At 45.9% G+C, this 14,620-nt stretch overlaps 1 protein-coding gene across 13 annotated transcripts in view; it reads right to left on the bottom strand.

The window, feature by feature from the left end:
- The window catches only part of LOC118917624 (ral guanine nucleotide dissociation stimulator-like 2), a 65,731-nt gene extending 58,931 nt beyond the window's left edge, over positions 1 to 6,800 (bottom strand). For 4 of the 13 annotated variants that reach the window (XM_057490003.1, XM_057490004.1, XM_057490005.1 and 1 more), the window contains exon 1: positions 6,125 to 6,607. In XM_057490003.1, coding sequence (XP_057345986.1) covers positions 6,125 to 6,592 — 468 coding nt within the window. In that variant the 5' untranslated portion in view covers positions 6,593 to 6,607. The other 9 variants (XR_008993046.1, XR_008993049.1, XR_008993047.1 and 6 more) reach the window with 9 other exon arrangements.
- Between the last annotated feature and the right edge of the window lie 7,820 nt (positions 6,801 to 14,620).

Below are 14,620 nucleotides of genomic sequence, written 5' to 3'. Positions count from 1 at the left end.
GAATCAGTATGTACAGGCTGAAATCAATGGACCAGAGAGAAGAGGAGACAAACTCCAATTGGCCACTTCATTAAGATCAGGGGAGCCTTGTGCAAAAAAAAAACCAGGTGAACAAACATTTTATATGCTCCAGATGAAAACAGTTCAGATTTACAATGGCAATATTTTGTATTTTGTGTGTTCTCTAAAGGAAAAATCTATCTTTACGCATATATATATATATATATATGTGTGTGTGTGTGCTGCAGGTATACTGGGAAAAACACTTGGTATATTGATAAGACAAAAAATAAAAGTGGTTCTGAGAAAAAAAAAACAACAGCAAAATATTGGCACACCAAATCAAAAAGTACATCAAAAAGATCATCCATCATGAACAAGTAGGACTTATTCCAGGGAAGCAAGGATGGTACAGTATTAGAAAATCCATGAACATCATCCACCACATCAACAAAAAGGAGGACAAAAACCACAGGATCACGTCCACAGATGCTGAATAAAACATTTGACAAAATTCAACATCCACTCATGATAAAAACTCTCAACAAAATGAGTATGCAGGGCAAGTACCTCAACATAATAAAGGCCATATATGACAAGCCCACAGCCAACATCATACTTAACAGCAAGAAGCTGAAAGCTCTTCCACTGAGATCGGGAACAAGACAGGGATGCCCACTCTCCCCACTGTTATTCAACATAGTACTGGAGGTCCTAGCCACGGCAACCGGTCAAAACAAAGAAATACACGGCATCCAGATTGGTAAAGAACAAGTCAAACCGTCACTATTTGTAGATGACATGATATTGAACATAGAAAAACCCTAAAGACCCCACTCCAAAACTACTAGAACTGGTATCTGAATTCAGCAGAGTTGCAGGATACACAATACATACACAGAAACCTGTTGCTTTCCTATACACTAACGAAGTAGCCGAAAGAGAAATCAGAAAAACAATTCCATTCACAATTGCATCAACAAGAATAAAAATACCTAGGAATAAACCTAACCAAGGAACTGAAAGACCTACCATACCCTGAAAACTACAAGATACTCTTAACAAAAATTAAAGAGGACACTAACAAATGGAAACTCATCCACGCTCCTGGCTAGGAGGAATTAGTATTATCAAAATGCCCATCCTGCCTAAAGCAATCTACAGATTCAATGCAATCCCCAACAAAATACCAACAGCATTCTTCAACGAACCGGACACATTATTATGAGATAAAAAGTGCAGCATTTCATCAGGAATAAGAGCGAAGCGTAGATCTCCTACCTTGCGGTGCTGAGCATCGGGGTCCGTGGCACTGACGAAGTTAGAGGCACACATCGAGCGAGTAAAGGAAGTAAAGAGCACCCTTGCCTCACCCAGAGGCTGGGGCGGCCCGGAGAAGCAGGCTGGAAGACAGACAGACAGAAAGAGAGACACTCCTCATGGATACCCAGTCGGGCTGTCAGGGTCTGACTCCAGACACACAGGCCTTTGAGAAGCCAATGAAGCGCAGCCTCAGCCTAGACTCTCGCAGGTGACCACGGCCTTCCTCAGTCCCTCGCATCGAGGGAGATGCCTCTGAAGGGGAATCCTGGCCTCCACTCAGGTGACTTTCCTGGCTCCCAAGGGAGACGGGGGATCCACTGAGGGAGACGCAGGGGAACCTGGCACTCGAGACTTTGAGATCGGCAGCCGGGCTAGTCCTATTTAAGTGGCTGACAAGCGCCCGATGTTGTGTGCCATAGATGGCTTCCTTCTATAAGGACAGTGAAGGAAAAGGCAGGCTCGGATGCCTATACTCACCTCCGAAGTTATCCCGGACGAGCCCCCAAAAACGACGCAGCTTCTCACACCACAAGGGTATGAAACTAGAAATAATTTACGCAAATAAAACGAAAAAGCCCACCACCGCATGGAGGCTTAACAACATGCTCCTGAATAACCAACGGATCAATGACCGAATAAAAACAGAGATCCAGCAATATATGGAGACAAATGACAGCAATAACTGAACAACACAAAATCCGTGGGACAGAGAAAGGGCGGTGCTGAGAGGGAAGTACACTGCAATACAGGCCTACCTCAGGAAAGAAGAACAATCCCATATGAACAGTCTAAACTCACAACTACCACAACTAGAAAAAGAAGAACAAATGAGGCCCAAAGTCAGCAGGAGGAGGAACGTAATAAAGATTGGAGCAGAAATAAATAAAACCGAGAAGAATGAAACAATACAAAGAATCCATGAAAGCAGGAGCTGATTCTTCGAGAAAACATACAAAATGGATAAACCTCTAGCCAGACTCTTCAAGAAAAAAAGAGAGCCTGCACACATAAACAGAATCAGAAATGAAAAAGGAAAAATCACTACAGAAACCACAGAAATAAAAAGAATTATGAGAGAATACCATGAAAAATCATATGCTAACACACTGGATAACCTAGAAGAAATGGACAACTTTCTAGTAAAATGCAACCGGGCTAGTTCCACTTAAGTGGCTCACGGGCGTCCGATGTTGTGTGCCACCGACGGCTTCTATAAAGACAGTGAAAGAAAAGGCAGGCTTCGATGCTGATAACTCACCTCCCACATTATCCCGGACGAGCCACCCAAAATGATGCTGGGGTTTTTCTTGTCTGCGGAGGGGAAGAGTGAACTTAGAGAACACCCAAGCCAACGTAGGAGACGCTTTTAGTGAGAGATACAGTGACAGGACAGATCTCCTGGCTCGCGGCGCCAGGAGGGGTCAAGAGAGCCCATAGTTGTGCGTTGCCTAGGGATTTTTATAGGCAGTTGAGGATTTGGGGGGACCCTATAAAGGCTTAACGGTGTGGACTTGTTAAGGGGTCCCTGAATATTTAAAATCAACTTAACACACGAAATTTAGTGCTCTGGTTTCTCCCTGGGATACCGGCGTCTTGGTCAGGGAGCATATCATTCAAGGCTGCCCGCCCAGTTCGCAAGGTGGGCTGAGTTATTGTCTATCTGCTAAAGAATAAGTTAAGAATCTTACTACTTCTTCACTCTGATGCGGAGAGGTAAATCCCAGATACCATAGTAGCTCCTCTCCTGACAGTAAATTAACTGCAACCAACAGAGCCATCCAGATTTGACAAGTCATAACTCCAAGTTCTAGGCGGAGCATCAAAACTGAGACTGGATTAAAGACGGCGGTGTGAGACGTGAGACAGAGATCCCCTCCAAAACCACATATAATGTGAAAATATAATTAACACAACTAGTCCTGAAAGAGCACCGGGAAACAAGGCTGCAGCAGACTGCATATACCTGGAGAAAGCAGCGGATCTCACGGAACAGGGCACCAGCACCACTCCCCCTGAGACCCAGGACATCCCTCCACTGGGTGAGCAGCTCCAGAGAGAAGAGGTTCTGGGCACTAGAGGGCGCCACATACAAATATATAACGTCAAAGGAACCTGGTTCAAAGCAAAATCTCAGCACCAGAGAAAGGACTGAGGCTGAATTAATAAATCTTCCTGAAAGAGATTTCAAAATAAAAACTATAAACATGCTCATGGAGGTACAGAAAAATATTCAAGAACTCGGGAAAGAATTTAGGAAGGAGATCTAATCATTGAAGAGCACACTGTAGGGTATTAAAAGCAGATTAGATTCGGTGGAGGAGACGACAAATGAAAACAGAAACTAGGGAAGAGGAATACAAACAAGATGAGGCACAGAGAGAAAAAAGGATCTCTAGGAATGAAAGAATACTGAGAGAACTGTGTGACCAATCCAAACAGAACAATATTCATATTACAGGAGTGCCAGAAGAAGGAGAGAGAGAAAGGGATAGAAAGTGTCTTTGAGGAAGTAATTGCTGAACACTTCCCCAATATGGGGAAGGAGATAGTTTCTCAGGCCATGGAGGTGCACAGATCTGCAAACACAAGGGACCCAAGGAGGACACCACCAAGACATATAATAATTAAAATGGCAAAGATCAAGGATAAGGACAGACTTTTAAAAGCAGCCAGAGAGAGAAATGAGACCACATACAAAGGAAAACCCATCAGGCTATCATCAGACTTCTCAGCAGAAACCTTACAGGCCAGAAGAGAATGGCATGATATATTTAATGCAAAGAAAGAGAAGGGCCTTGACCCAAGAATACTGTATCCAGCATGACTGTCATTTAAATTTGAAGGAGGGAATAAACAATTCTCAGACAGGCAAAAGTGAGGAAATTTGCCTCCCACAAACCACCTCTACAGGATATTTTAAAGGGATTGCTCTAGATGGAAGCACTCCTAAGGCTAAATAGGTGTCACCAGAGAAAATAAAATCACAGCAAAGAAAGCAAACCAACCAAATACTTACTAAAGGCAAAAAAATAAAATCAACAATCCACAAAAGCAGTCAAAGGAAACACAAAGGAGTACAGAATAGAACACCTACCATATAAAGAATGGAGGAAGAATAAGAAGGGAGAGAAATAAAGAATCATCAGACTGTGTTTATAATAGCCTAATACAAGAGTTAAGTTAGACAGTCAGATAGTAACAAGAGTTAAGTTAGACAGTCAGATAGTAAAGAAGCTACCCTTGAACCTTTGGTAACCACGAATCGAAAGCCTGCAACGGCAATAAGCACGTATCTTTTGATAATCACCCTAATTGTAAATGGACTGAATGCACCAACCAGAAGACACAGAGTAACAGAATGGATAAAACAGCAAGACCCATCTACATGCTGCTTACAAGAGACTCACCTCAAACCCGAAGACATGCACAGACTACAAGTAAAGGGATGGAAAAAGATACTTCATGCAAACAACAGGGAGAAAAAAGCAGGTGTTGCAGTACTACTATCTGACAAAATAGACTTCAAAAAAAGAAAGTCACAAGAGATAAAGAAGGACATTACATAAGATAAAGGGGTCAATCCAACGAGAGGATATGACCACTATAAATATCTATGCACCCAACACAGGAGCACCTACATATGTGAGACAAATACTAACAGAATTCAAAGGGGAAATAGAATGTCATGCATTCATTTTAGGAGACTTCAACACTCCACTCACTCCAAAGAACAGATCAACCAGACAGAAAATAAGTAAGGACACAGAGGCATTGAACAACACATTAGAACAGCTGGACCTTAGACATCTACAGAACTCTCCACTCAAAAGCACCAGGATACACATTCTTCTCAAGTGCACACGGAACATTTTCAAGAATAGAACATATACTAGGCCACAAAAAGAGCCTCAGAAAATTTGAAAAGATTTAAATTGTACCAACCAGCTTCTCAGACCACAAGGGTATGAAACTAGAAATAAATTACACAAAGACGACGAAATGGCCTACAATCACATGGAGGCTTAACAACATGCTCCTAAATAACCAGTAGATCAATGACCAAATAAAAACAGAGATCAAGCAATACATGGAAACAAATAACAACAATAATTCAACAAGGCAAAAATCTGTGGGACTCAGCGAAGGCGGTGGTAAGAAGGAAGCATATTGCACCACAGGCCTACCTCAGGGAAGAACAACAATCCTATATGAACAGTGTAAACTCACAATTAACCAAACTAGACAAAGAAGAAAAAGTGAGGCCCAAAGTCAGGAGAAGGAGGGACATAATAATGTTTAGAGCAGAAATAAATAAAATAGAGAATAGAACAATAGAGAGAATGAAAGCAGGAGCTGGTTCTTCGAGAAAATAAATAAAATAGTAAACCCCTAGCCAGACTTATCAAGAAAAAGAGAGAGTCTACACACATGAACACTTTTCATTCCGAAGGCGCGGCCTCCGGCGGCCTCTCCCCCGTCGCCCCGCCGCGGGTCCCGCCTCACCCTCTGCTCGCCCGGCCCTCGCCCTCGAGGCCGCCGCCGAAAACCTCCACACGCGGCAAGACGTCCGCCGGCCTCCCCGCCTGCGCGGCCCCGGCCCCTCCGCCTGGGGCCCCGGCCCCGGCGGCGGCGGCAGGTCGGCGGAGCGGCCCCGAGCCGGGCCCAGCGAGGACCCAGCACCCGCGTCAGCCGCTCCACGGCCCCGCGGGCCCCGCGCCGCCCGCCGAGCCCTCGCACGAGCGCCCCCTCACCGGCTCCACCGCGCCCACAGGCGGAGGCAGGGGTCCCCGCGGCCACGTACCTACTGGCCCACAGAGCCGTCGCTGTCGCCTTCACCCCTGAAGCGGGGCCCGCTCTGGACGCTCCGCCGCAGGTCCACGGTGGCGGGAGCCTCCTCCCGGCCGGGCTCTCGGAGGCCTTGGCGAAGTGGGAGTGCGGCGCCAGGAGCCCAACGGGCGAGGTCGGTGCCGCCGGCGCCTCCGCTCCGGGAGGAAGGCGAAGCCGAGCACAGCGCGAGTCCACCATCTGGACTACGCCGGGCTCGCTGCGCGTACGAGACGGAGGGCCGGAGGGCCGGAGGCGCCCGGAGAAGGACGGCGGACCGGACCACGGACGGAGCCGAGGGAGCAGCTCCTCCTGGCGGCGCTCGCGAGCCTACTGATTCTTCAATATGGCGGCCGCGGCGCCTGCAGCTACTACGCAGCCGCCGGAGGTACGTTTTCTGCGCGCGCGCCCAATGGGTACCTGCTCCGCGGAGCCGCTCCCTCATTGGCCTCGAATGCCGTCAGTCGTGGGAGGGCCTGGGCCTGACGTGCCACGCTCATTCGCCGCGACGGCCTTCTGATGGGGCGGGACCGCGCGGGACGCTGCACGCTCAATGGCCGCGAGGGCTGTCCGGCCGGGACTTTCATTTTGTTCAATGTACTTTCTAATTTTTCTTGAGATGACCCACGTGTTATTTTTATTTACTTATTTATTGATTGTGGTGTCATTAATACACAGTCACATGGGCAACAACGTGGTTACCAAATTCTCCCCATTATCAAGTCTCCCCACACACCCCATTAGTCACTGTCCATCAGGGTAGTAAGATGTAGAGTAATTACTTGTCTTTTCTGTATTTACTGCCTTTCTCGTGTCCCCCCGCTACATTATGTGTGCTAATCGTAATGCCCGTTTCCCCCCTTATCCCTCCCTTCCCACCCACCTCCCCAGTCCCTTTCCGTTCGGTAACTGTCAGTCCATTCTTGGGTTCTTTGAGTCCGCTGTAGTTTTGTTCCTTTAGAAAGATAGGTAGAAAATCTCCAGTCACTTGAAAATAAAGTAACTTAATGACACGTGAGTTATTTACAATAGCCAAGAAATGGAAGCAACCTAACTGTCCATCAGTAGATGAATGGATAAAGAAGAGATGGTGCATGTACTCAAAGAATATTATTCAGCCATAGGAAGAAAACGAATCCTACCATTTGCAACAACATGCACGGGAGCTAGAGGGTATTATGCTCAGGGATATAAGCCAGGAGGAGAAAGACAACTACCAGAAAATGATTTCACTCATCTGTGGAGCATAAGATCAAAGGAAAAACTGAAGGAACAAAACAACAACGGACTACTCACAGAACCCAAGAATGGACTGACAGTTACCAAATGGAAAGGGACTGGGGAGTGTGGGTGGGGAGGGAGAAGGGGAATGAGGGGCATCGGGATCAGCACAAATAATGCAGGGTGGGCGCGGGGAGGGCGATACAACCCGCAGACGACCTGTAGTGACTCTACAGCGTCTCACTACGCTGATGGACTGTAATGGGGTTTGTGGGGAGGCTTGATAATGGGGGGAATCTAGTAACCACATTGTTGCTCATGTGATTGTGTATTAATGACACCACAATCAATCAATCAATAAAAATAACACGTGGGTCAACTCATGAAAAATTAGAAAGTACTTTGAACAAAATCAAAGTCCCCGCCTGACAGCCCTGGCGACCAATGAGCGTGCAGCGTCCCCCGCAGCCCCGCACCCGTATGAAGTCCGTGGCGGCCAGTGAGCGTGGGGCGTCAGGCTCACTCCCTCCCCCGACTGACGGCACTCGAGGCCTGTGAGGGAGCGGTTCCGCGGTGGAGGTAACCGTTGGGCGCGCGCGCAGAAAACGAAACTCCGGCGCTGAGTAGTAGCTGCAGGCGCTGCAGCCGCCATATTGAAGAGTCGGTAGGTTCGCGAGCGCCGCCAGGAGGAGCTGCTTCCGGGGCTCAGTCAGTGCTCCGGTCCGCCCTCCGTCCCGTCCGCGCAGCGAGCCCGGCGGAGCCCAGATGGTGGACCTTCGCTGTGCTCGGCTGCGCCTTCTTCCCGGCGCGCAGGCCCCGGCTGCACCGACCTCGTTCCCCAGCCTCGGATCGCCTCCTCGAGCCGGCTGGGCCCCGTCGCTGCCCTCGGCCCTTCGCGACTCTCCCGCGCCCGCGGAGGGCGGCGATCGGCCAGGACTTGGACCCGCCGCCCCGGCCGGACCTGCGCTCGTCCAGGTCTGCCGCCTCCAGCCTTGCACCGTCGGAACTGCAGCGGAGCGTCCAGAGCGGGGCCCGCTTCAGGGGTGAAGGCGACAGCAACGGCTCTGCGGGCCGGAAGGTACGTGGCCGCGGGGCCTGCAGGGGACGCGTGGACCACTGCCTCCGCCTGTGGGCGCGGCGGACCGGTGAGGGGGCGGCCGTGCGAGGGGCTCGGCGGGCCGCGCGGGGCCCGCGGGTCGGGGAGCGGCCGACGCGGGTGGGGGGCTCGCGGGGCCTGGCCTGGGGCCGCGCCGCCGACCTGCCACCGCTGCCCGTGCCGGGGCCGCAGGCGGAGGGGCCGGGCCGTGCCGCGCAGACGGGGAGGCCGGCGGGCGTCTTGCCGTGTGCGCCGTTTTCCGGCGGCGGCCTCGGGGGCGAGGGCCGGGCGAGTCGAGGGTCGGGTGGGACCCGCGGCGGGGCGGCGGGGGAGAGGCCGCCGAAGGCAGCGCCTCCAGGATTAACAACTGTTTCCTGAGGCTTCTGTCGTCCTTGTCGTTTGGGATTACCGGTTCCGTTTCCTTGCTGGTCGTCGGTCTGTTCAGATTTTCTGTTTCTTCCTGGGTCACCCTTGGAAGGTTGCATTTTCCTAGAAAGTTGACCAGTTCTTCTACGTTGTCCTGTTTGTTACTATATAACTTTCCATAGTATTCTCTATTCTTCTTCAGTGGTGTCAGTAGTGATTTTTCCTTTCTCATTTCTGATTCTGTTCATGTGCGTAGACTGTTTTTTTTCTTGATGCTAGGGGTTTATCTATTTTGTTAATTTTCTCGAAGAACCAGCTCCTGCTTTCATTGATTCTGTTGTTTTATTCTTCTCAATTTTATTTATTTTTGCTCTAATCTTTATTATGTCGCTTCTTCTACTGACGTTAGGCCTCATTTGTTCTTCTTTTTCTTGTTTAGTTAATTGTGAGTTTAGACTGTTCATACGGAATTGTTGTTCTTTCCTTAAGTAGACCTGTGTTGCAGTATACTTCCCTCTTAACACCGCCTTTGCTGCGTCCCACAGATTTTGCGTTGTTGAATTATTGTTGTCATTTGTTTCCATATATTGCTTGATCTCTTTTTATTTGGTCATTGATCCATTGATTCTTTAGGAGCATGTTGTTAAGCCTCCACGGGACTGTAGGCTTTTTCGTCACTTTGTGTAATTTATTTCTAGTTTCATACCCTTGTTATCTGAGATGTTGGTTGGTGTAATTTCAATCTTTTTCAATTTACTGAGGCTCTTTTTGTGCCCTACTATATGATCTATTTTTGAAAATGTTCCGTGTGCACTTGAGAAGAATGAGTATCCTCCTGCTTTTGAGTGGAGAGTTCTGTAGATGTCTGTAAGGTCCGTCTGTTCTAATGTGTTGTTCAGTGCCTCTGTCTCCTTACTTACTTTCTCTCTGGTGCATCTGTTCCTTGGAGTGATTGGAGTGTTGAAGACTCCTAGAGAAATGCATTGTATTCTAGTTCCCCTTTTAATTCTGTTTCTATTTGTTTCACGTATGTAGGTGCTCCTGTGTTGGGGTGATATATATTTATAATGGTTATATCCTGTTGTTGAATTGACCCTTTTATCATTATGTCATGTCCTTCTTTGTCTCTTGTGACTTTCTTTGTTTTAAAGTCTATTTTGTCCAATACAAGTACTGCAACCCCTGCTTTTTTCTCCGTTAGTTGCGTGAAATATCTTTTTCCATCCCTTCACTTTTAGTCTGTGTATGTGTTTGGGTTTGAAGTGAGTCTCTTGTAGGCAGCATCTAGATGGGTCTTGTTTTTTTATCCATTCAGTGAGTCTGTGTCTTTTGATTGGTGCATTCAGACCATTTACATTTAGGGTGATTCTCTATAGGTATGTACTTATTGCCATTGCAGGCTTTAGATTCATGGTTACCAAAGGTTAAAGGGTCCCTTCCTTACTATCTAAGAAGCTAACTTAACTCACTTAAGTATGCTATTACGAACACAATCTAAAGGTTGTTTTTTTTTTCCTCCTCAATATTTATATATTAGGTATCATATTCTGTACTCTTTGTCTATCCATTGTTATTACCTCTGGTGACAGCTATTTAATCTTAGGAACACTTCCATCTATAGCACTACCTGCAAAATACACTGTACAGATGGTTGGTGGGAGCTGAATTCTCTCAGCTTTTGCTTAACTGGAAATCGTGTAATCCCTCCTTCAAATTTAAATGATAATCTTTTTTGAAAATTTATTATTATTAATATTATTATTATATTTTGTACGATTAATCTACAATTACAGGAGCAGCATTGTGTTTACTAGACTCCCCCCTTCACCAAGTCCCCCCCCACATACCCCTTCACAGTCACTGTTCATCAGCATAGTAAGATGCTATAAAATCACTACTTCTCTTCTCCGTGTTGTACAGCCCTCCCCGTGCCCCCACACACACTATACTTGCTAATCGTAATGCTCCCTTTCTTTTTCCCCGCCCTTGTCCCTGCCTTCCCACCCATTCTCCCCAGTCCCTTTCACTTTGGTAACTGTTAGTCCATTCTTGGGTTCTGTGACTCTGCTGCTGTTTTGTTCCTTCAGTTTTCCTTTGTTCTTATACTCCACATATCAGTGAAATCATTTGGTACTTGTCTTTCTCTCCCTGGCTTATTTCACTGAGCATAATACCCTCTAGCTCCATCCATGTTGTTGCAAATGGTAAGATCTGTTTTTTTCTTATGGCTGAGTAATATTCCATTGTGTATATGTAGCACACCTTCTTTAGCCATTCATCTACGGATGGACACTTAGGTTGCTTCCATTTCTTGGCTGTTGTAAATAGTGCTGCGGTAAACATAGGGGTGCATCTGTCTTTTTCAAACTGGGCTGCTGCATTCTTAGGGTAAATTCCTAGAAGTGGATTGTTGAGTATTTTTGCATGTATTTTCCTCGGCGATATTGGTCTGTAATTTTCTTTTTTTGTGCTGTCTTTGCCTGGTTTTGGTATTAAGGTGATGCTGGCCTCGTAGAATGGTTTGGAAGTATTCCTTCTTCTACTTTTTGGAAACGTTTAATGAGGATAACTATTAGATCTTCACTACATGTTTGATTAAAGTCAGCGGTGCAGCCATCTGGTTCAGGTGTTTTTTTCTTAGGTATTTTTTTGACTACCAGTTCAATTTTGTTGCTAGTAATTGGTCTGCTCAGATTTTCTGTTCTTTCTTGGTTAGCCTTGGAGGGTTGCATTTTTCTAGAAAGTTGTCCATTTCTTGTAGGTTATCCAGTGTGTTAGCATATAATTTTTCATGGTATTCTCTCATGATTCTTTGTATTTCTGTGGTTTCTGTAGTGATTTTTTCTTTCTCATTTCTGATTCTGTTTATGTGTGCAGGCTCTCTTTTTTTCTTGATGAGTCCGGCTAGGGGTTTATCCATTTTGTTTATTTTCTCGAAGAAGCATCTCCTGCTTTCATGGATTCTTTGTATTGTTTCATTCTTCTCGGTTTTATTTATTTCTGCTCCAATCTTTATTATGTTCCGCTTCCTGCTGACTTTGGGCCTCATTTGTTCTTCTTTTTCTAGTTGTGGTAGTTGTGAGTTTAGACTGTTCATATGGGATTGTTCTTCTTTCCCGAGGTAGGCCTGTATTGCAATGTACTTCCCTCTTAGCACCGCCTTTTCTCTGTCCCATAGATTTTACATTGTTCAGTTCTTGCTGTCATTTGTCTCCATATATTGCTGGATCTCTGTTTTTATTCAGTCATTGATCCGTTGGTTATTTAGGAGCATGTTGTTAAGCCTCCATGCGGTGGTAGGCTTTTTCGTTTTATTTGCGTAATTTATTTCTAGTTTCATACCCTTGTGGTGTGAGAAGGTGCATCATTTTGGGGGGCTCGTCTGGGATAACTTCGGAGGTGAGTATAGGCATCCGAGCCTCCCTTTTCTTTCACTGTCCTTATAGAAGGAAGCCGTCTATGGCACACAACATCGGGTGCTCGTCAGCCACTTAAATGGGACTAGCCCGGCTGCCGATCTAAAAGTCTCGAGCGACATGTACCCCTGCGTCTCCCTCAGTGGAATCCCCCGTCTCCCTTGGGAGCTGGGAAAGTCACCTGAGTGGAGGCCAGGATTCCCCTTCAGAGGCATCTCCCTGGATGCGAGGGACTGAGGAAGGCCGTGGGCACCTGCGAGAGCCTAGGCTGAGGATGCGCTTCAGTGGCTTCTCAAAGGCCCGCGTGTCTGGAATCAGAACCCGACAGCCCGTCTGGGTATCCGTGAGGAGTGTCTCTCTTTCTGTCTGTCTGTCTTCCAGACTGCTTCTCCAGGCCGCCCCAGCCTCTGGGTGAGGCAAGGGTGCTCTTTACTTCCTTTACTCGCTCGATGTGTGCCTCTAACTTCGTCAGTGCCACGGACCCCGATGCTCAGCACCGCAAGGTAGGAGATCCATGCTTCGCTCTTATTCCTGACGAAATCCCGTACTTTTTATCTAATAAAAATGTGTCCGGTTCATTGAAGAATGCTGTTGGTATTTTGATGGGGATTGCATTGAATCTGTAGATTGCTTTAGGCAGGATGGGCATTTTGATAATACTAATTCCTCCTAGCCAGGAGCATGGATGAGTTTCCATTTGTTAGTGTCCTCTTTAATTTCTGTTAAGAGTATCTTGTATTTTCAGGGTATGGTAGGTCTTTCAGTTCCTTGGTTAGATTTATTCCTAGATATTTTTATTCTTGTTGATGCAGTTGTGAATGGAATTGTTTTCCTGATTCCTCTTTCTGCTACTTCATCATTAGTGTCTAGGAAAGCAACAGGTTTCTGTGTATTAATTGTGTATCCTGCAACTCTGCTGAATTCAGATATCAGTTCTGGTAGTTTTGGAGTGGGGTCTTTAGGGTTTTTCTATGTACAATATCATGTCATCTACAAATAGTGACGGTTTGACTTGTTCTTTACCAATCTGGATGCCTTGTATTTCATTGTTTTGACCGATTGCCGTTGCTAGGACCTCCAGTACTATGTTGAATAACAGTGGGGAGAGTGGGCATCCCTGTCTTGTTCCCGATTTCAGAGGAAGAGCTTTCAGCTTCTTGCTGTTAAGTATGACGTTGGCTGTGGGCTTGTCATATATGGCCTTTATTATGTTGAGGTACTTGCCCTGCATACTCATTTTGTTGAGAGTTTTTATCATGAGTGGATGTTGAATTTTGTCAAATGTTTTTTTCAGCATCTGTGGACGTGATCGTGTGGTTTTTGTCCTCCTTTTTGTTGATGTGGTGGATGATGTTGATGGATTTTCTAATACTGTACCATCCTTGCTTCCCTGGAATAAGTCCTACTTGTTCATGATGGATGATCTTTTTGATGTATTTTTTGATTTGGTGTGCCAATATTTTGCAGTTTTTTTTTTTTCTCAGAACCACTTTTATTTTTTGTCTTTGCAATATACCAAGTATTTTTCCCAGTATACCTGCAGCACACACACACACATATATATATATATATATATGCGTAAAGATAGATTTCTCCTTTAGAGAACACACAAAATACAAAATATTGCCATTGTAAATCTGAACTGTTTTCATCTGGAGCATATAAAATGTTTGTTCACCTGGTTTTTTTTTTGCACAAGGCTCCCCTGATCTTAATGAAGTGGCCAATTGGAGTTTGTCTCCTCTTCTCTCTGGTCCATTGATTTCAGCCTGTACATACTGATTCTAGACTTTCTAGGTGATTCACAAAGAGCTCAGGTTAAATTAACTTGAGGACAGTGTTTGAAAATGCAGAATTACTCACACTTTTTTGTGCCTGTTATTAAGCATTGTTTCCAGAAGATCAATCTTTTAATTACAGTGAGCTTTCCTACTGGTGGCTCTCAGTAACAATAAGTGTATTGTGTGAGCTGACTGGAAAAATAAAGAGAAGGAAAAAAATTCTTTATAGCACATTGCCTTTGCAAAAGTAACATCTCCAGGGTATTGAATAGAGTCTGGTCTTCACCAGCCTATCTAAGGTTGGCCCTATAATCTCCATCAAAAACTTACCTTCGTGGGTTCATGTTTGATAGGAAGCACTTAGAATAGATACATGGTAATACTTATTGCGTATTTGCTGTGCAGTGGGAATTGTGCTAATCCTGTTAAATTATATACTATGAGGTTGGCTCTGTTATCCTTCCCTATTTTAGAAGTGAAGAAACTAAGGCTATTCACCAGTTAATCTGTGGCCTTATAACAGTAAGTGGAGCACTATGTTAAATTTAGCTGTATCTTACCACCAAGGTAATGGTATTAACTCTGATGCCCTT

Source organism: Manis pentadactyla, chromosome 12 (assembly GCF_030020395.1).
Source record: "Manis pentadactyla isolate mManPen7 chromosome 12, mManPen7.hap1, whole genome shotgun sequence".
Taxonomy (NCBI): domain Eukaryota; kingdom Metazoa; phylum Chordata; class Mammalia; order Pholidota; family Manidae; genus Manis; species Manis pentadactyla.
The sequence above is the reverse complement of the archived record's forward strand: the minus strand, read 5'-3'. Positions and strand labels throughout refer to the sequence as shown.